Genomic DNA, 23,083 nt, shown 5'->3' on the forward strand with positions numbered 1-23,083 from the left:
CGGTCTCTAGTGAGTTGGTACGTTTTGGCACTGCATCTCTCCCATTTCATCTTGGATCAAGTAGTGATCATGTCTTTTCTCTCACGCAGGCATAAGTGCATCAAATTTTTCGACCAAAATAATGCACTCTTCTTTAATTTGTTGGTGGCTAATTTCCTCATTATGTCTGATGGGGCTTCCTCGTACTCAAAGAAAAGTTCAACGGTCTAAAGCCACTTGATGAACTCATCCAGATCCAAGTGACCATCAAAATGTGGCAAAGTCACCATTACTTCAAAATCTTGACTTCTTAAATATTTAAGGTCAAAGATTCGGGTTAAAAGTTCATCCCTAGAATGCTCATGTTGGAAGAGATTCACTCTATTTTTGATCAAGCAAGTCATTGTTATGGCTATAAGTGACTGGTCCGGATTGCCTCCTCTCAAAGGAGACAAGTCTTTATTGCAGTTAGAGGATTTCCCGCCGTATATCCTCTGTAAAAGGTTCTCGAACCTCTTTTTGAGAATTTCTCATAAATAATGTTGTGGTATTTCCTCCCGAATAGATCTCCAACCATTGTCTCTTCAGTAGTGTGGTTGGGATTAAAGATGAGGGTTGGGTAGGTAGAAGAGGGTGTATAGGGATAATGTAGGGTGGGAAAGAAAAATGTTGGGTGAAGGTAGGGTTGGGTATGAATGGAATAATGCTAGAAACCCTAAGATAGAACAATGGTTATGCCAGCTCTGATACAAAATGATACCGAAGTTAACTCACACAACAATAAGAAAGTAAATACTATTATTGTAAAGCTCATAGGCGATTACAACCAACATGTTGAAAGGGAAATACAACAATAAACACAATTAAAGTGTATCCTAAGAATGGTGGAAGATGGCTGGAATGGGAAGGTTGTGGGGTTAGAGGGTGATGGAATCAGCAACTAAGATTTCTGGAAGGTGGATGAGGTGTGGTAGAACTTGTGAGTGGCTAGAACAACACAAAACAGCAAAGGGAACACATTGCAAAATGCGGCAGCAGAGTTGGAGAGTTGGGACAACGAGGGAAGTAAAGTAGGTGGCAGGGACAGTGGCTAGGAAGGGGAAGACAGCAGTAAACAGCAAGGACAACTAGTCTGAGGAAGCTGGAAGGTTGTGGGCTGTCGAAAACAGTAAGGGAGGGCTAGCGGCTCATTCTGAAGGAAAACAAATAGATTGTGGAACGAAGGTAGCTAGAAAAATGAGAAGTACAAGAAAAGACAGCAAAGACAGTTGTCCTGGGCGGCTGCAGCGAGGAAAGAGATGTGGTAGCAAAGCAAGGGGTGCGGGAAAGGGAAGGTCGAGGATACATACTCCCTCGGGAATGAGCTACAACCGCAGTATCACTTGAGCCTTAGAAGAATCTCAGCACCTCGAACAAATTACAGTTGGAGCACCACTCACCTTTGGATACATCTATAGAAGGAAGAAATCCGGACGTTGACGGTTGTTCTCAATAGAAACACAACAAAACTGAAAATCTAAAACACGGGAAACAAATATATAGCAATAGGATAATTACGAGTAAACCAAGAGAGCCGGCTGACTCCTGAACGTCGAAAGAAACATAGACCAATTACGAATCAAGAGCTGCTTTCATCGCAAGAAATCCCTCGTCACGTTCGTTTGTGGAAGCACATCACTCTTGCCTCAGGTTCCTGCTTTGTCGCAGATCTCTGACAGTCACATATCTTTCTAAGCATCTCCCGGCAATAACTTTCTTCCCTACAGACTTCCGTTGGCTAGCCTGCTAAACCTCCCTCCGACAACCCTATCTGATTTCCCAAGTAGACAGCTCATCCCTTGGTCCTTACCAACCTTTCAGCCTTTCATTCCAACCGCCAATCACTCAAGAAAGCAACAGTTGTAAGTTCGCAGTTTGCAACACATCGGCCAATAAGTTTTTTCAACCCTAAACGTGCATAGGGCTTATGACTAGACAGAATGAACATGTCCAGCTCTACTCTGGAGGTTAATTCTGAATCAGAGACAATGAATTCTACTCAAAAAATCTCGGAACTCTCACTTATATCACAAACCATACTCAATGGTCATAACTTCCTTCAATGATCTTGATTTGGGTTTATGTACATTTGTGAAAAAAGAAGAAAAGAGGAACATCTCATTGGGGAGAGCACATCTCCTAAGTTTACTGATCCTAATCATCGATCATGGAAGATCTAAAGTCATATAGTCATGTCTTGGCAGATCAATTCTATGACCACAGAGATTAGAGAAAATCTATGCTTTAAAAGATAGCATAAAAGAATTGGGAAGCAGCTCGTGAGACTTATTCCAATACCAAAAATACTGCAGAATTATTTAAGATTGAGATAACAGCATGAACTCCAACAAGAAGAGTTAAGTGTAACTCAATAATTTCAACACACTTACTAAGTATTGGTTACAAGTGCCCTCAAGATGCTATGTTGTATGAAACCATATTGGAGATGAAAAAAATGATAATTAAGTTCATATTAGTTCTAAATAATAACTTAAATGAGCTCAAAGGAAGAATTATGGGATGAAGCCTCTCCAAATCACCAGAGAAGACTTTGTTGAAGTCAAAGAGAAGAAAGTGGAAAGAAACTCATGATGGGGGGAAGTGTGGATTCATTTAGCGCAGGAAGCCCTTCCATGAGTCAAAGCATTAGAAGAATCATCCTTAGTGTGAACATTGCAAGAAATTTGGTCACACAAAGGACAAGGCCGATGTTGTCACCTCTTCTAAAAAGACCCTAGCCCCTTCATCAAGGAACAACTAGAGGTGTTGAAAAAACTTCCTTCGACTTAATGATACACTAAGGTATCATGCCCTCTTATCTCGCTAATAATGGAAAATTTCGAGGTTGAATAATAGATTCCAGGATTTTTATCACATGACTAGAGGTAACCATACTCACCAACAACCAAGTGTTCACCACTTCAAATTTGTTAAATTTGCTAATGAATCTCACTCCATGATTGTTGGGAAAAGAGAAGTGAAAGTCTCCAACGATATTCAGCTCTCTTTTATGTTATATTTTCTCCAATTAAATTGCAACTTACTTTCAACTAACAAGCTTACTCATGACTTGAGCTGTGCTATTAAGTTTCATTCTAATTCTTGTGAATTTCAGAAAGTGGATTCGGCAAAAGCAATTGTCAGTATTGAATTGTGTCAACGTCTATACATGCTCAAGAAATGTTATTCTCTTAACACACAAATGTCTTCTTCATCCTCCTCTTCTCCATGTTCTTGAGTCTATTATTTTTTAGTATGTTTAAAGTTAAGTTTTATTATAATATTGTCATCAAAACCATCTAAACATTCATTATGTCACAAAGTCACATCATCATCTTTTTATTAATAAGAAGCTTGAACTTTATCAGTGTCCAATTTGTAAATTTGCTAAAAATTCTGGTAATGTCTACCCACTGTCTCAATACAAACTCTCACAGTCTTTCTTTATCATCCATAATGATATTTGGGGACCAAAATTGAAAATCATCAATAGAGTCGGATGATTTGTCTGCTTTATTGATACCACACTAAAAATAGTTAAATATTCCTCATGAAAGAAAATTTTGAAGTTGAACAAATCTTTCAACCCTTCCATAACAAGATTCCCATTCATTTCAAATACAAAATTTAGATTCTCAAAACTGATAATGCAAAGAAATAATTCAACTCTATCCTTGGAACCCACCTCACAAAGAATGGTATCATCTATATGAGTTCATATGTTGAAACTCCACAACTAAATGGGATAGTTTTGAGGAAGAAGGAATATCTCCACAAGGTAATTATTGGCACGGCGGTTAGCAATCTACACATCGCAATTGTTGATGGTGGAAAGACCCTTACTTGACCCTGGTCGATAGTATTTTATTGGCACAATGGTTAGCAATGTAAATATCACAATTGTTCAATGATATAAGCTCGAACCTACTCACCCCTAACTAATATTATCTTGTCAACAAAGCAGTTAGTAATCTAACTCACAATCGTATATGTGGTAGACTAACTCTACCCGTGCGGATACACTAGTGTCCCCTGCATATACCATTAGAGGTGAAATCATGTTCTGAACATGCACATACAAGCATTCATATATAAAATATTTCATTCTTTATAACATAAATTATTTTGAGATATCTTTATGAATTTACTAACATATATATTTACTCTACTATGTAACTATTCATCATATATAGCTCTCATATCAAGCATATCTCTTACTGATATCATTCATATCATCTTTCATCGTGTATATCATGTGTATTTATCTTATCATGCTTATCTTACAAATCATGTATATCATACATACCATGCATCTCATATTTCTGACTAACAATATATAGGATCTAACTAAACTAGAGCATCCATGGAGTCAAACATACATTTTAAAATAAAGTAGATTATTGAAATTTAAAATTGTAATTCTCACACGGTTGCCACGCTAAAATCTTAATCTTCATAACTAACTAGTGTTGCGATAACTTTATGTTGAACTAATAAAGTAATAAAACATAATATTAAACTTTAAGATTTAAATAATTCTTGTTAAATAAATTATTCTTCTTCACTTAGAATTAATTTACCTGGATTTTACGGAGCCGTCCTACGAATAGTTTTCACACACTTGCCTCGAACTCGTCACCGCAGGTAAATAACTTGAAATATGTAAATATCTTAAGATTTTATAATTTTTTGGTCAAAGTAATTTAACCCAAAAGTAACTTTCTTACCTCAATTAAGCCTCTCGGCACAAGTCTGTCTTCCAAAGCTGCCAAAAATTCTTCCTTCTTCTTCCTAACACTTCAAATCTCATTTTCCCTTCACTGATTTCATGCTAAAGCCTCTAAGGAAACTCACAAACCACTTATGACACTTCTAACGTAAGTTTGGCACCTCCAACAACTGCAAAAAACGAAAAAGATGCACAATTCGTCACATACGTTAAAATAGAAAGAAGAGGAAGAAAAAGAATACCTAAAGTAACGTGAGATAGGGTTTCATACTCGCCGATTTCACCCCCGGTTTCGGAAACCTAGCTGCTTGTTGTTCCTTGTCGTGCGTCTGCGCAAAATCCCGACTCAAGCACTATAGCAGGAGTCGCAGGCTCCCTTAGCTGAGAGGAACAAGGTAAGGGAGGAAGGGAAAGCCGAATTTAGCGTGGAAGAGGTTTAAACTCATAGATTTCTCCCTCTATCCCTGTCATGAATTGCGGCTCTTAGACTGTCGCTCGCCCTCACTGCTCTCGCAGAATTCCTCTACCGAGCATAATCGAGTCGTTGTTGTGAGGGAGAGGGAGAGGGAATGGAATCGGGAGATGGAAGGAGAATTCGGAGACTTTGGAAGCCCCCATTCGAGTGAATCGGGGTGTAAATAGCGCTAGAGATCGGTGGGGAACTGTAAGGGTACAAGAGTTTAGGAAATAATTATCTTTAATTAAATTAATTAAACATATAACTTTCAATTTCTATACCTCTGAAACCGTTCATAATTTATATATACTATTATATTGAATTGATCGTTTTAACACGTAGAATTTTATAAAATTAACTCGGTTGAAATCTGAGGAACCTGAAATTTGGAGTACATTTTAGATCGCTAAAAATTTTACTTGATTTCTCAAAATAAATTATTACAAAAGTTGTACAGATTATCCTATTCAGACTTATGTTGGATATGAAAAGTTATCATCAACTTATAAAGCTTTTGTATGGAATCTTTAATAGTGTGCAAATACCAAGTTCGTTCAGGAAACAATGCACAATTCATAATGGAAAGAGGCAATTGCAAAGGAGATCTAAGCTCTTGACCTAAATGGCACATGGGTCTGTACAAAGCTTCCTCCAGCTAAAAAACCCATTAGGAGCAAATGGGTGTTCACTGTCAAGTACAAAATAGTTGAGAGCATCGATAGATTCAAGACTAGGTGGGTGACCAAAGTTTCACTCAGTCTTATGGATAAACTATCAAGAGATCGTTGCTACAGCGACCAAGTTAAACACTTTAAGTGTGCTTCTTTCCTTGGCAGTGAACAAAAAGTGGAAACTAAAATAACTTAATATCAAGAATACATTTTTGAATAGAGGCCTTGGAGAAGAAGTGTATATGAAAATCATAGCATGACTGAAAAATGACTAAAATTAACATATGGTTTGCAAATTAAGGTCACTTCATGGCCTCAAACAATCTCCATGTGTGGTTTGACAAGTTTGTCAGGACTATGAAATCCAATAAGTACATATAATGCAAAGCAGATCACACATTGTTCATAAAACATACACAAGAAAGTAAGAAGCATTGTCTATGTAGATGATATAATTTTGAGATGTGATAGTAAAAAAAAATTGAAAAAATTAAGGAGGTTCTTGTCACTAAATTTGAAATTAAGGATTTAAGAATGATGAGATACTTTCAGGGCATGAAAGTGTCCATCCAAGATGAGCATTATGATATCCCAAAGAAAGTACATCTCATACTTGTTAAAAAAAGACTAGAATGCTAGAGTGCAAACCTACTAATACTCTTATGGATTTCAACAAAAAAAATTACATTCAAGGGTAGAAAAAACATTAGTGGAAAACGGTAAATACTAGAGACTGGTGAATAAGCTTATCTAGCTTATGACACACTAGACCTGATATTGCTTACTTTATTGGCATTGTGAGTCAACATATGAATAGTCCAAATGAAAAACACTTGAGATGGTTTATAGAATATTGAGGTTTCTTGTTAAAGAAACCTGACCGAGGGTTACTCTCTAAAAAATCAAACATGGAGGTAAAAGTCTACATGGAAGCTAGATGGGCAAGAGAACTCGCGGACAGAAGGTTCACTTCTTGGTATTGTTCATATGTCTGGGGAAATCTTGACACTTCGATGAGCAAAAAGTAAGTAATTGTCCCTAAAAATAGTGCAAAATCTGAGCATCGGGCACACTTGTTTTGGGAAATTGTTAAGGAATGTGGATCCAAATGTCACTAAATGGGTTGAGATACACTACTATCAATCCCATGAAGATATTTTGTGACAGTCATGCCACAATTAGTATTACAAAGAATCATGTGCATCATGATAGGACCAAGCACATTAAGAGTGTGTAATTCAAGTTATCTATTTTAGTTTTATTCTTTGATTTCCTTCTTATTATGTCATATTTCTTTCCTTCTAGAATTATGTTTTCTTTGGTAAGTTACAATTGTTGTAATTAATCATGCCCTAGTCATTCCTTATTATATAAGGAGAAGAGTTTTGGTTTGATTATTTAAGAAATAAGAGAATATGATTTCCTCCACCTTTCTACAAGTAATACATTCCAAAGTCTAGAAGTAGTTAAACCCATTGAGCGTGAATTAGAAAAATTAGTACAGCCCCACTCTTATGATTTGCACAAGAGATCGACTAGTTACCTTTTCTAAAGAAAATGAGAATTAATTAAGATGGATAGGAAACAAAAAAAAATGACTCCTATTAAAGTGCATGGAGTAGTCTCTCAATGGGAAACCATTCTCCATGCGCTTAGGGCCCAGGTGCCGGAAAAAACAAAAAAGATAAAAAACGAGAATTCTTTCACGAAACTAGATTGAAGTTTGAATGGTCAGGCTACTGTTAATAAGATTTAGAACAAGAACCAACCTGATTTATCTCATAACATGTAAGCATAAAAAAACAGTACTTCATAACATGAAGCCAACTGGTACAACTAGTTAAACTTGGATGAAAGAGAGCTAATCATAATTACGTAATTTTTGGATAAACTAATATTATTTCATTAGAAAAGATCACTCGTTTAGTTTATTGGCATTCCTAAATAGCAAATATTTAAAAAACATCTTAATTCCTATTTAATCAGCACGTATTTTTTACCCAAATTAGCCAACCATTTTGATTTCAATCTATCTGAGAGATAGAAGGATATAAAAATTGATCATATTTATTGAGGATCCTAGTAAACCGTAGATGGCACTATTTTTTTTTTTAACAACAATGAACTAAACCAATCACCCCGCAAAAGTTACTCAAAGATGCAGCTATCCAGAACACATTCTAGTGAGTTGCCAATATGGATGTACAAAAATGAAAATAATAAGTAAACCTGAACACTGCTAGAGAAATACCATTCAATCTATCACAGGTAACTAATAAGCAAATTGCTTCAAAAAGAAAAATACTAAGGTTATCATCACATAAGACCAGCACATAAAATTGGCAACATGAAACACTTACCATGGTGCAGAGAATGATATCACGTAACAAGAGGAAGATCTGCTGCTGCAAAAGATGACCAATAACCTTGCAGACCCATGGAAGATCAGGGTTTATTAAGATGGCCACTGTATCCAATAAAATAGTTGTAGGCGTACCAGATGGCATCAGAAGCTGGTCCTTCAAGCCATCCCTACGTGCAGAGTACGAAAATAAATATTTCAAAGCTATGCCAAAAAGCAAGTTGATTCTCACCAGAAAGGCATTTAAAACTGTTGAATGGTTAACTGATGAGAAATTCACAAGAAAAACATTTAAAAATTGAAGATTTTTTAATTCTTGAAAGAAACAAAAAATTAAAAATTTACTTGATACAGCTGCTAATTGTCCATTAAAAAAAATCACAAGTTAAATCATTTACTAGAGAGAAGGATCTCGTTTCAGCTAAGACACATCTTTCCATTCATCCTCTTTCTTGAATTTAATAAACAATCCCTAGCTTCCTAACTTAGTGTAACCTCCAAATTTCACATCACCTACCAAGTTCATAGAGACATATCAGATTTTAAACCAAATTATTAAAATTATCAAAATTTATAGGATAGAATAATCTGAATTGTCCCATATGTACTCATTTCATTATAACACAGTTTCGTCATTCAACTAAATCTAGACTTCAAAGGAAATTTTTATACGATCTTGGTGAAACCTACAATGTTTTATGGAGCAGAATGTTGGCCTTTAAAAGAGAGAAATAAAATAAAGTTAAATGTTGTTGAGATGAGAATGCTTAGGTGGATGAGTGGCTTAACACTTAGAGAAATAATGTGAAATGAATCTATCCGTGAAAGAGTTGGTGTAGCAGAAAAGATTAAAGAGTCCTCTTAAATGGTTTGGTCACATTAAACGTCGACCATCTGATGATCTGATTAGGAGAATAGATGTTTTAAATTTGACTTATGCTAAGAAAGGCAAAGGTAGACCAAAAAAGACTTAGGCATATTGTGTAAAAAATGATCTTAATCTATTAGAATTAAATTAAAATATGAAACTCAATAGAACAATGGAAAAAAAAGATTCATTTAGTCGACCCCACTTAATGGGATAAAGATTCTTGTTGTTGTTGTAAATATAGTCCTCAAGCTCCCTTGATGCCACATCTTTGCCTCATGCTTGACTTCCACAAACAGTGTCGCTCGCCTTCACACTTGCACGAGTGCTAGAGCACATCCCTCGAGCTCAACTACTACTCAAGCCACAAACATAACTCACGGCTCTAAACTCAGTCTCTCTTAGCTAAGTACCACTTTTTGCACATGATGCTTCTCGCGCTCCTTTCATTAAGTCCACCCAATCTCTTTCACTAACAACTTAAATCAGCAATGTCTTAAGATCAGGTAGGATTGTTGCTCTCATTCCCTCTTCCAACTAAGGCGATAAAATTGTCTTCTTCAATTGCTTTTGACTTCCATAGATTTTTTGCTTTCCATAATGACTTCAAAACTTTGAGTTCATTAACTTCCATTAAGTACTAACGGTGCACATGGCAATTATTCGGCCTCCAATTTAAATCCTCCTCCTTCCTTGTGGTCTATTTTAATGATCCTCAGCTTTTGTCTCTCATTGGCTACTCCTAAAGTTTTGAAAGGATCCTCATGTAGGTCACCCCTCCTACTCTACGACTCCATACTTCATAGATGCTCCTTCATAGGTTCTGGTGCCAGCATTTTCTTTGTAGTTCCTTCGCCTATTGTTTGAGCATCTATGGCCATTTTTTCTCCTGATATTGGTGCTCCTCATTCCTACCCTGATGTTGTTGGGGGACTAACTAAGGCAATTTGGTTCTCAAAGGGCTTCATTGCCTAATTTTGATTGCCTTTTCATCAAGGATTGGACTCTTCTAAAAACAAATATCCATATTCATTTCAACATAAACTAGCAATTATTTACATTGATTCTAAAATTTCTAAGCTATTTATTCTATTTTTCTTCTCTATTATAGCTAGGTTCTCGAGGGGGTGACAGTCTTGAAATTATACTTCCAGTTTTTCCAGACCATCATTTTGTCAGTGAATACTGATTAAACTTCTTGAACCTAGTCATTGCAATATCAAACTATGGTTAAAGTACAAAACTATCAATATTTTTCATATCAAACATAATCCTTTTTCTCCATTGTGTCTCATTGAGTGTCTGATACCGGAGGAAAGAGCCCAAATAACAAAATACAATTTTTATTAATAGAAAAATAGGGTAACAACAGACACAAACTGAAAATAACATCACCAAAACATTAAAACGACAAAAACAAATACCTCGAAAGAGTATCCCAAGGGCGGTGGAGGTTAGTTGGGTGAATCGCGATGGTTGACAAGGAAGTCAGTGGTGGACAGCAAGAGCAACAGGGAGAGCAAGTACGGAGAGGTGGTCGGTGACAGGCGGATTGGTGGTTGGAAGGTGTTGGATAGCAAGGGCAGTTGTGGGGAAGACCCGTGACAGAAAGGTAGTTGCGTAGGGGCGTCGGCAAGATGTCGAGAGGGACCTAAAACAGGTGCACAGCAGGTTACAGCAACAGGAAAGGGCGTCGGCAGTGCAAGTTGTGTGGGTGCTGGCGACTAAGGGAAGTAGATGAGAAAAAGTTGGAAAGATAATAGGGGAGATACAATCACCACTTCAGAGTAAGGTACAGCCGGAGCACCATCACCTCCTCGGCACAGCTCAACGAAAAGGAGAAGAGTTTTCACACATGGAATCTGAAATCAAAACATCAAAGACTCCCCCTAAATTCTGAAAACAGCAAATAAATACTCTTACATGAAGAAGAAAAAAAATGAATAAAAAAGAAACTCACACCAAAGGAAGGGGTGAGGATGCAAGAAACATCAGCAATCAACAATTAAAATGTTTCCATATGAAGAAGAAGTAGAAAAAGGAGAAGAGGCGCGGGAGGCCGCTCCATCAGAAGCTTCGCTTGAGTCGCTCGACCCGGGATCACTGTGGACCAGCCCCCAATTGGACCCAATCAGGTTGGTCCTCTGCTCCCGCTCGCAAAAGAGCCTTCCACGTCCCGCCCGCGCGGGAAAGTTTCGCACCCACGTCAGTCTCCTAGGATTGGGAGAGCTTCAGACCAATTTTCAAAGCTTATGTCAGCACACGGACAGTGAGGGAGCTATTGTAACCTCTCAGGACGGATGGATCGTCTAATGTAGTCCTAAAAGGTCAATCCCATAGGTGTGGTTGTCCCAAAGCACGTTCTGGTAGAATAAGTATTCATCCACATTTGACACATCCTGAACGGGAGCTGCATATAAAGAAGGATTCTAGCAATGCAACCCTCGTGCCCTTACAGTTGAAATCTTCTCTTTCCACTTCTCATGCTTAGCGTGCAGTGGTTGGTAATAAGATTGTGAGAAAACTCAATTTAGGGATGAAATCTGTGGCAGGCTGTGCCACTCTCACTATCGATCACTTAGGAGAGACGTTTTCTTCAGTGATAGGACCTGGATCCCATTGAAGACCTTTTATCCCCCACGAGCTCTTAGGACACATTTCAAAGCTGAGTTCCATCCCTCCTGATTGGGCATCTGTTGAAGTGTATCCCGCTGAGCTGAATCTAACATCTAAAATACTCCCCATAATAATCCAAGCATGGCACAAAATCAATACTCTTTGAACATGTTTGACCTCCCCTAGGAATAACTCAAGAAGAGATCTAACCATCTGAAAAAGTTGTATTTCTTGTATCTGTGATGGCCCTGTATCTGATGTCGGCTCATCAAGCTCGTGATCCTTATGGACCGCTAAGGTGGGTCCTGCTGTAGCTCCTCTCAGCACTCAGCGCCTATGAAATGGTATCTTGAGGTATCATAATTTCATACTCTGCTCGAATGCTCATTACATCAAGGTCGCTACCTTCCGTAAAGGCTATTGTTACCTCGGCCAGAATCTATCTCGGGATCCACTAGAATTTGTGGCGTCTCTTTCTCACTAGATGCAAGAGGAGCATCCTTCCGGAAGTCTTCAACTTCTCCCGTATCGACTATCATTGCCCAATTTTTCAACAAACTCATGCTCAGTGAAACAGATTTCTCCATTGGTGGTGTGTAATAATTCTACATGCCCAAATCCATGGCACTCAAGACTTCCTGGTTATGACTGGTTTAGGGATGCCGCCTAATCACACATTTTCCCAATTTTGCATTAGTTTGTCCTCTGATGGGATTGTCTTGGTTGTTCCTCTAAGTGCACTCTGGCTATAAGTTCCTCATGTTGACCCCTGACTGTAAGATGTGGGTATAGCTCAATGGTGTGGTCCCTCCACTTTTGAAGATAGAATCCAAAGTTTTTGTCTGTAGTAAGCTAGTAGGACCCGGTACTGTGTCTCCCGCTTCAGCATCATATCCTCTCATTCCCTCCTTCGACCTTTCAAATCATGCTAGAAGGTAGCCTCCCATTGAATTTCATCCTCAATGTCCACAAGCCTTCGTTGAAATTGGTGGATCTCTGTCGTATCTCCTCTTGAGAATGCTCGAGAGCTCGAGCATGTATCTCATTAGTGACACGGCTAGGATGTAGAGTTTGGAGGTTAGAGAGGGCTAAATATTTAATTTTAAGTTACTGATTTTGAAAATCAGCAAGAGGAATTGAGGGTTAGATCAAGAGTTTTGGCTATGATTGGGAAAAGGAAAGAAACAATTTTTGTCGAGGTAGTTTGGGTGATGGCGGAGGCTAAGTAACCCTAGAATGAGACTAGGGTTGGGCTAGATCTGATACCAAATGATACAGCAGAAGAAAGGACAAACCATAAAATATAATTTTTATTAATAGAAAAATAGGGTTACAACACACACAAACTGAAAGTAACATCACCAAAACATTAAAACGACACAAACAAACACCTTGAAAGTGTATCCCAAAGGTGGTGGAGGTTGGATGGGTGGATCGAGACAGTTGGCAAGGGTGTGGGCAGCAAAGTAGTGTTGATGGCAGCGAGGGGAAACTATAGAATTCGAGGACAGCAAAGTATGGCGGGTCGCAGGTGGCCGGCGACAGGCGAATTGGTGGTTGGAAGATGCTGGACAGCAAGGGTAGCGGTGGGGAAGACCCGTGACAGCAAGGGTAGCGGTGGGGTCGGGAGGGACCTGAAAAGGGTGGACAGCGGGTTGCTGCAGCAAAAAGAGGGCGGCAGTGCAGGGGGGAAGCTGCGGGGTGTTGGCAACTAAGGGAAGTGAATGAGAAGAAGTCAGGAAGATAAAGGGGGAGATACAATCACAACCTCGGAGTAGGATACAACCGAAGCATCACCACCTCCTTGAATACAGCAAAGAGAACCCCTAAATTTTGAAAACAACAAATAAATAGACTCTTGCATGAAGAAGAGAAGGAAAGGAATAAAAAGAAAATTCTCACGCCAAAGGAAGGGGTGGGGTAGCAAGAAATATCAACAATCAGCCATTAAATGCTTCCATATGAAGAAGAAACAGAAAATGAAGGGGGAGAGAAGCACGGGAGGCCACTCGCTCCGTCAGAAGCTTCGCCTGGGCCGCTAATAATCAATATGGAATACTTAAATTTTCACTTGTAATGGCCTTACAATCTTTATATTCTAGACGATTTTTTTTTCCTTAAAAAAATAATGAATTTGAGTACAGTTTTTCTATACATATTTTAAAATGGTGTCATCGCCTTGACTCTTACATATGTTAAATATTGAAGTAAACTTTAAATATGATTAATGAAGCTCCGCATATAATACAACAAGCCAAAGTATCGACTAGATTAGCCAACTTCTTTTCACGACTATGTTATCTGTCAACAAAGCTCTTCATAAGAGCTAGAATATATGCACATCAAATACTCCTTTGATAGCTTATTGTAACTAATTCAAACTTTTGGAGAAATTTAATCGTGAAATTAACCCATTCATATACACGTTAGCAAAAATATCTTGATAGAGTAATAAATTTTCTAGAAACTTGACAGCAAACAAATCATTAGCTAGTTTGATTTGAGTATATTCTATTATTTCATAAATTCTTTTAGAAGAAAATGTAAAAAAAACATTGTGAAGGCAAGTTTTAAAAATAGGTTTCAATATGTTTCAATGAGATTCATGATAGGACTATTAGCATTTCCCATATAAATTCTCTCTCGCCAGAATGATGTCAACCTTTTTTTAAGAATTCCAAAGCACTGAAAAATAGTCAAGTCAATTTTATAAGCGTGTCTAATGCATGATTTAAGAAAAGAAATGTTTCTGTTAAAAGTGAGAATAAGTCATAAAAATTTTCTTTATTTAAAACATTAACATTCCAAATTTGTGTATGCATCCAAATAATTTAAAATGATACTTCAAAGGTTTGGTTGAATCATTAAAGATTTGGATGGTTTTATAATGAAGAAAATGAAATAAAATCAAATGTGTTATTTCTGTAACTATGCAACACCTTGGGGTTAACTATGAAATTGCCCCCCAGTTTAAACGAAGTTAAAACTTAATAGATAGTCCGCTAGATATGCACAGGCTCCAAAAAAATTCAACATCCACGTTAAATGCTAAATGAAAGTTGAGTTAAATGACCAACCTCATATGGTGGATTGTCTTGATGCATGCTAGCACAAGCTTTTTGACCCTCATCTCTACAACAGACCGCTTAGCAGAATAATCTGTTCCTGAAAAGATACTCACAAGATTCCCTGGGAAATCTCAAAGTCATTAAAAATGGTATATTTCATCTCAATATAGAAAAAATGAACTGATCATCAAGCATTGAGTGAGATTAGAAGCAAATCTTCGAACAGAAGAACATGGTCAAGAACACTAATATAGACAAGTAGATTCTTCTATTTAAAATGATAATCATGGAGAAGATGATAACAACAATGATAATCATGATCTAGACTTAAACGGACTAAATTGAAAATTGTATAAATTTTCACTAGAGTGACAAACTTTAAAAGAAAAGGTAAAAATAAAGCCCTCAACCGCGTTAAAGGCATACAAATGAGATTTAATGCTGACTTAGCAAGCAAGAATGTCAAAAGCAATAAAATTGATCTCAATTCAAAAATTTGACGCCGAAAAAAGAGAGCCAAAAGGACATAGTAATCAGAATGCTGTGATGGACAAGTAGCAAAACCTGGAAAAATATAAAATGAATGGTGAAATGAGCATCTAATCGAAAGAATAAACATAAATTCTCTCACAAAAAAAAAATCTGTGAAAAATGATTAAAGTGGCATGAACACATTGCCACAAGAATAGAAACAGCAAACATGGGCAGAAAGTGATCTGAAATTTCCTAGGCCTTCAACTCAAGCTTCCTGCTTTTGTACCCTGTTTCCATCGCCTTCTCAAGAGAATTTTTATAGATGCCTTCCTACAAATTTAAAGTAGATAAAAGAAGAAAAAAAACTCAAGTAGAAACCCAAGCAATGCTGTCCGCCATCAATATAAAAGAGGCAAATGAAAGATAAAAAGCCTCAGATAGAAGAAAAAACTCAAAAACACCTTGAATAGCTATCATCCCCGCTACATATTCCACCTTTAGGGAAACAAAATCCTTCATTTCAATAACTTTACAAAATTCTGAGAAGATCTGTGAGAAGTAATTAAGGAAAAGGTTAACAAAATTTGCTAGCTTACCACCATTATAAGCAAGCTGAAGTATTAACCGGCTTGCTGCTGTTAGAATAGCTACATCACCGCTGTTCTTTACCGAGAAGAAAAGGAGTAACTGAGGCAGAAACTCTGAATCAGCACTTAAGCAACTCCTGATTTAACAGACATTTTTTTATAAGGGTTTTAGAAGATTTTGCTCAAAATTTTATCACAGCATAAAGAAATTAAATTTCCATAGACGTTATCAGCATCAGAAAGTCACGGTATTTTGGCACATGTAGACATCAGAAAAACCTACTTATTTGCTTTTTGGCCTTGATCACCGAATGTATGGCAGAATTGCTCTCGTATTCTTGATCGTTCAAATTTAACAGCCCTCCTTCCTCTGAAGAATTTCTGTAGTTAATAAAGAAGTCAACCTTATTTGAATTTAATACCAAAGAAAGAAGAATATAACATTGTAATAAAGAGTTAGTTCACGACTAAGTTAACATTGAATGCCAGTGAAGCTTATATAATCCAGCAAAGTCATCATCATCAAGATCATTAACTTTACCGAAGTAAATTGGGATCAGTCTTATTAATCATCAGTTCAATAAGCTTGCTCCAAATTTCAGTAAAGCATTCAGAAGCAGTTTAGTCCATTTTCCCAAAAGAAAAGAGTTGAAGCAATAGATCAAAGAATGCTGGAAATGTTTTGGCCAGTTATGCTGCTCAAGGAACAAAAAATAAACCATAGCTTGCAAGAATAGCATTCCGGATCTAGAATGTTATTAAGATAACCTAACAGCACCAATTGTCACAAGGATAACAAAACTTACAATTCACATATATGTAGAACAGAATTACTGTTTTAAACTATTGAAGCAGGTTATACACTGCATCAAAAAAGTTAACAGAAGAATTAAAAGGTAGTTACTATTCCCAGAGAAAAAAAAATGTAAGGCGATGCTGAAGTGTTGCCAATATATTAATGTTGATCTCTGCAAATAACCTTAAAAATATCTTCCATCAGTTTGCTATAGATGGATCAGCATTTTATAAAATTCCTTTCTAGAGGCGAAATTAGGGGTCTGTCGAAGTTTCAATTGCAGTCTGAGAATATAGATAATTAATATAGTTAAATAAAAATTTTAAAATGTTGATTTTCAAAAAATTTTAAACCTTGAAACGGCATAAATAATTATAGAAGCTCCACAATATTAACATAGATGATGTTTGACACGGAAGCATCTCTTCAGACATGGGACACATGCAAATGCTAGAGCAGGAGATGAATGTGAGAGCGGGAGACGGATGTGAGCAATTGACACGGGAATGGGCGTAGATGTCTGTCTGCAGTCAAACCGGTTCGGTCTAGCATCTGGGAGAGCTGACCAGCTTTTCCACATCGATTTGATGCTCCTTTGCAAGTGGAATCCAATCCTAGTTATCTAGGGCTTTATTTATGTAATTCTTGTGTTTGAGATTTTCAATTTTTGTGTGTTTTGTATCAGAGCAGTCGCCGGCGTCACTTATTCTCTTCGAGGGTTGTATCCTAGAATTCCAGGTAGTGCTTCAGTTGTATCTTGGTCTCCAAGTGGTGATTATCTTTCCTACCCCTACCATATCCTCCCCACGCCGCTCCCGGCCGCTCTCCAATGCTGCAGCCACCACTTGTCCAGCCTGTTTCCTGCTGTCTCAGCCATTCCCCTGTTGTTTTTTGCAATCCCAGCCGCCACCAGGAACCTTCCCTCCCATACTTTCTGTCACCGGCTCAGGGACAGCAAGTCTTTGCTGTTCCAGCCACTTCTGACCTTCCAATCCCCTCCAGGCTTGCTGCTGCCGCTGCCCTAGACAGCAACCCCCACCTCTATCCGCGCTGCTAACCGCCTCCTCTGAGCTGCCGCCACCTTCTTCCTTGTCGTCACCACTCAGGACAACCCTTCCACATCGATCTTCACTGCTTGCCTGCTATTCAAGAACATGGGAAACAGCCGCCTAGCTGTTTCTGCTTGCCAACCGCCCCTTTCTACCACACAGCCACCTTCCATACCCACACCTGCCACCTTCACCACCCTTTGATCCAATCCTAGTTGGAGTTAGTGTCGTGTTTGTAGCATTTTCATGCTTTTGTTTTGTTTCGTTGTAAGTTCCTATTTGATTTCAACAATAATATTTAATTTTCCGCTGTTGTTAACTCCTGTATCAATTAGCTTCATGAATCGTCATTAGGGTACTCCTACAGAAATAACTCAAAACGGTATCAATTGAATTGTCTGTTTGCAGGAACACTGGAGTTTATGTTTCAAAAATGCATTAATAAAATTGAAAGACTTGACTGAGCAGTAATTTCCAAAGAAAATAGAACTGGGATGTCGGCCAATATGCCATCCAATCTTTACCATGGAACCATAATCACCAAAAAGAAACTTATTTTGGCTTAAGCAAAAAAATTTACAATTCTGACACTTACAGAGATAAAATTGGATCAAAGAAGCAGAAGGGGAAACAGGTTAAATGAGAAGTTTACAGGAAAAAGAAACCAGTTTATGGCATTTAGTAAATAGTACCAGCTGCATGCTTGCAACAAAAATTGAAAACCCAAAGAAGAGCCATAATGAGCATTAGCTAACCAAAAAACTAATCATTTAACAAATCACAGTTTCCTAAGAATAAAAGTAGGCTGTCATAAAAAAAATAAGCCAAAGGAGAAGGTGAAATCAAATAGTTTATAGCAAAAAGACGAATGCACACAGCACTAAACCAATGTTAATTAATTTTTAGCTGCAACAAAAAATCTTGTAGTTAAAAATGCAGAACAAATTTGCCCGTTTAGCCCTACAAAAATAAGATTTTCATACGTCGATCAAAAGAGATTAGCCTATGCTAAAAAAAGCTCAATAGGAATAGTCTTTAATCCCTTTAACAAACATATTAAATCATGGTCAAAGTTCTATTATTTTTAATTTGATTTATTTTATCGGTATCAATTATCTTCCCTCTAAATGGTATTAGATTTAAATTTGAATGGTTTTTAGGATTGGATAGAATTAAAATTTTTTTCAAATAAATAGCCTCATCCTATTAACACTATTTCTATAAACAAATGACCACAACTTATAAGCATCTATCATCACCATAACCCATCCACATCTTCCGTACCTTCCACATCAACCACTTCAATAGCCAACTCAACTACACCTGTGACTAATCTCGTGCCATCCTTGTAATTCCTTGAGGTTGACTTCACCAATATATATATATATATATATATCCCCCAACTACAATTGTCCGATAATTGCCCCTGATCTTTCATCCAACAGTTGTACATCTCCTTGTGGTTGCCACAAGAAATCCAACAACTTTAGCTTCATCAAGCACTACCAATCCTCGTCAAACTCCAATGGGTTTCTTTATCACAGTCCTCTTTAGTTCCAATGGCACCAGATTGTCGCAAACAAGGAGTAGCAATATATTATAAAGATAGAAATTATTTTGCACCTCATGAAAATTATATTTGTGGATGCCAATTTATCCTCTTGTATCTCCTCACCCTTACACATTTAATGATAAAGATGATTCCTATAATCATCTACTTATGATAATGCATCTTATGAAAAATATTGGATCCATATTAATGAAGCACTTGATAGGCTACAACAAATGACTATCCACATAAATATGCACTTTTGCAAAACTCGAAGCAATTTATTACACAAGATTTCTTTGATCACGAAAATCTTAAACCCTTTTCCAGTTCAACAAAAAGTAAATGGTCCTAATAAAGACATTCATAATGGCACTCCTCTTTTTGATGATGAATTAGAACTGGAGACTAATTATGAGATATCAGTACTAAGTTCACCATTAATTGAAGTTGGAGCTGAGACATTATTGGAGGATAAAATAGAACATATGTCGAATGAAGTCCTAGATCCTGAGAATATTGTTGAGAATATGATAATGTTTGCTGAAAATTTCTTACGTAAGATATCATTAGTTGTATCAAAGTTCACATTTATTCTTCTCCCACTTATTGTTGGGATTTGTACTCAATTCAAATTCCACTATCTTATGAACAATATACTACTTTATATGATTATAGTTGTTTCAGTTAAACCTATGAAAGATTAAGTTTTCATGTTGTACTTTGCTGCCTAATCTATTGTTGGTCCGCATTGCAAAAATCTTACACGCATATGAAGTTTGTAGTCGCATAACAACCAAGCCTATAGATCTTTGTGTATTCTCTAAACTTCCATATATTATTCTCTAAAACATGGATGCTTCATCCACCACCATATGACCCTGTGATGCCACTTCCTCCTCAACGTTCTCCACTAAACTTTTCAGGAGAAAAGCTCTTGGGCAATCAAATTAATGTAATACAGAATAGTTGGTTTCATCCAAATAACCAAATTGTCATGAGCCAATCCAAAGGAGTAAATTTATGCAATAAAGGGGCTGAACCGAACTCATCTCAAATCTTTTTTGACCATATTTAATGTTCAATTATTTTCATTTCATTTATTTAATAAGGTTGTTTTATCTTCTGGTAACTATTAATTTGAATTTAAACATTTGATAGGATCAAATGGGATTAGATTTACCTTCAAATAATTAGTCTTATCTATGTAACCGCATTTCTATAAAAAAAAAAAAATAAATAACAACAGTTTATAATTGGATTATCATTGATTAGTATATGATAAAAAAAATTTGATTATTTGTGAGATCGCTTGAATGATCCTAAAATCCAAGTTGTGTACACAAACTTCCTGTGTTTTCCCACTCTATCAGAAAAGATGAAGGATAATCAAGGGCACTCTCTAATCCCAAATAAATTATAGTTAGTGACACGAGCAATTATAAGAAAACAAAATTGTATATAGAGTCAATAAGGAAGTATATAAACAGCCCTAGTTCAAGTGGATGCAACCTAGTGGTGCAATCTTCATAGCAAATTATCTTCATCAAGAATTTCACATGTAGAGCTAGAACTTCACATGCAATTAAACTCGCTCGTAATTTCAAATGGGTACCCTAATCTGATGATGTCACATTAAAGCTACAGGATCATATCGATGCGAAAGAAAAGATCATGCTAGCTGGATCACAAATGACCTGATTATCCTCCTGATAAGCTCCATGAGAACAAAAAGGAATGGGGAGCCACATAGCGCAAGAATTTATTTCTTATCTAGCTAGCCCCTAAGGTCGTTCAAGTTCCTCAACTCGCATCCTCAGTGGCCCCTCTTCCTCTCTCTCACTCACAAGCACTATAGTTTATGGTAGTCCCACGACCATGATTTTATGAGCCAAATATCCAACATCTTTGGTCCAATGGGCATGAAATAATAGCTCGTAACAGGAAAACAACTGCAACTGATTATAACAAAGCGACCCCTCATTTATGCAAATTTTCACTAGCATCAATGCTGGCCATTTAGGCGGCAAATTTTGAAAAAATAATCCACAACCTGAAGGAAGATCTCCATCTTTCATTACATCAGGCAGCACCTAAATAGGTTTCATATTCCTTCCAAAGGGCTGAAAGGTAGAATTCTTGCTAAGTGATGAGTTTAGACATGGAGCTAACAGAGTGCAATAATAAGACGTTGATTGCTCTTATCGAGAGAAATAGCATATAGACAGGCATTTCTCATGTTTTCTTCAAAATTGATAGAGGAAGCCCTTTCTCAATAATTCGAAGTCTCGAGATTAATGCACCATCATAGAACTAAAGATCCCATCAAGCACGTCAAAGTATTCAAGGTGAAAATGGTTCTTCATGCCATCTTGCAAGCTGCTAGCCATAAGGTTTTGTTATAGCCAAGAAGAATGTGAAAAAATACCAACACGGAGTGTTACCCCCTTCCTTGACTTACACGGTCAACTAATTGCACAATTTACAAAACTTCCCATAAGATTTTTGTTAGAAACTAATAAATGTGCCTCTCTAGTGGTTTACTAGACCACTTATATGGTATCTCACCCACTTCAACGATGGAGACAAAAACAACAACAAGCCTTTATCCCAGTAAATGGGGTCAGCCAAGCTATACGCTTAACTATTACACAATTCACAAGCTCGTAGTGTTCTAAAAACATACAATGCCTTATGAATCCTAAGATAAGAGGGTAGGTCATTGAGACACTTCAACACACTTGAATATACAGGTGCTTAAAGTTCATAAACTTGAATCAAAATTCATGCAAGCTACCTTTAGACAAGTTACTGTTATGGAAAGATATATACTATTTTTTCACAAAAATAATTCAACTAGTCTGATAGCTAAGCTATTATAGAAGTACAACAAGTCTATCAACATGAAGAAAACTGTCATGCTTCAACAAAATTTCAAGGCAAGAAGGCAAAATAAAAGATAGAAACACCAACATAATCAAAGAAAATTCAAAAGATTTTCAAAATGATAAAGTCATTTCATTGAATTAAGAAACCATATGATTACTGAATGCCTCATCTAGACAAAAACTAAAACAGATAAAAAAATAAAATGATAGAGTAAACTTTCATGATCCCACTCTTCATTTTGAGATGCTATGGCTCTCATGGAAAAGAAATAGCAGTCAAGCCAAGATCCATCTACTAGTCGCACAAACTTAAGTTGCAGCGACTAAAATAATGGAGGTCAAGGGCATAAAAAGCAAAAAAATTAAGCCAAAGATTATCATAGAGGTCAAATAAGAGCAAAATTAAACTCAATATACTAAATAATGTTAAGACAACATTCCTCCAACAATTTCTACCCTCTCTCCAAACGCCAGACTGAAAAACTCCTTCAAAAAAATTGAGCATTGGGGGTATCCACCCTCAATCGAATTTAGAAGACTAAATTACAACAAAACCTATCGAAAGACATTCAACTTTGTGAGTTCATCACTTCAAATACAAAAATCTCAATCACAATGCTCTCTGCTTGCTCAAGAACTGAATGAAAGTGAGGTGGAGCATCTATAATAATCGAAGTGGTCAGCTTTTCTAGCAACTTGAAGAAGAGAATATTAAAAATGGGTGGGGATTCAAAATATTTCACATTTATCACTGATATAAATTTCTCTTGAGCTTTTATTTTTCTACAAAAAAGTAGACTTAAGATCAACTGAGATGTCAAACTTCTGTAACTCCTTTGTGAGTGAACAACTTTGGATCACCTAACGTATAAGAACTCATAATCTAATAATTGAATATTCTCCCTCTACTACTGGGACAACACCTTTCAACATAAAGTCCTATGAGTTTAC

General features: G+C 36.9%; 1 protein-coding gene across 1 annotated transcript in view; it reads right to left on the minus strand.

The window, feature by feature from the left end:
• LOC110031717 (E3 ubiquitin-protein ligase UPL6) overlaps positions 1-23,083 on the minus strand; it is a 110,185-nt gene that overhangs the window by 81,986 nt on the left and 5,116 nt on the right. Inside the window, exons 2-5 of the mRNA XM_020735074.1 lie at positions 16,134-16,231; positions 15,860-15,987; positions 14,799-14,910; positions 8,236-8,407 (exon numbers count right to left, since the gene is read on the minus strand). Of these exons, the coding sequence (XP_020590733.1) occupies positions 8,236-8,407; positions 14,799-14,910; positions 15,860-15,987; positions 16,134-16,231 (510 nt within the window). The remainder of the gene's footprint in view (positions 1-8,235; positions 8,408-14,798; positions 14,911-15,859; positions 15,988-16,133; positions 16,232-23,083) is intronic.

The sequence above is a fragment of the Phalaenopsis equestris genome, unplaced genomic scaffold (assembly GCF_001263595.1).
Source record: "Phalaenopsis equestris unplaced genomic scaffold, ASM126359v1 Scaffold000840, whole genome shotgun sequence".
NCBI classification, from domain to species: Eukaryota; Viridiplantae; Streptophyta; class Magnoliopsida; order Asparagales; family Orchidaceae; genus Phalaenopsis; species Phalaenopsis equestris.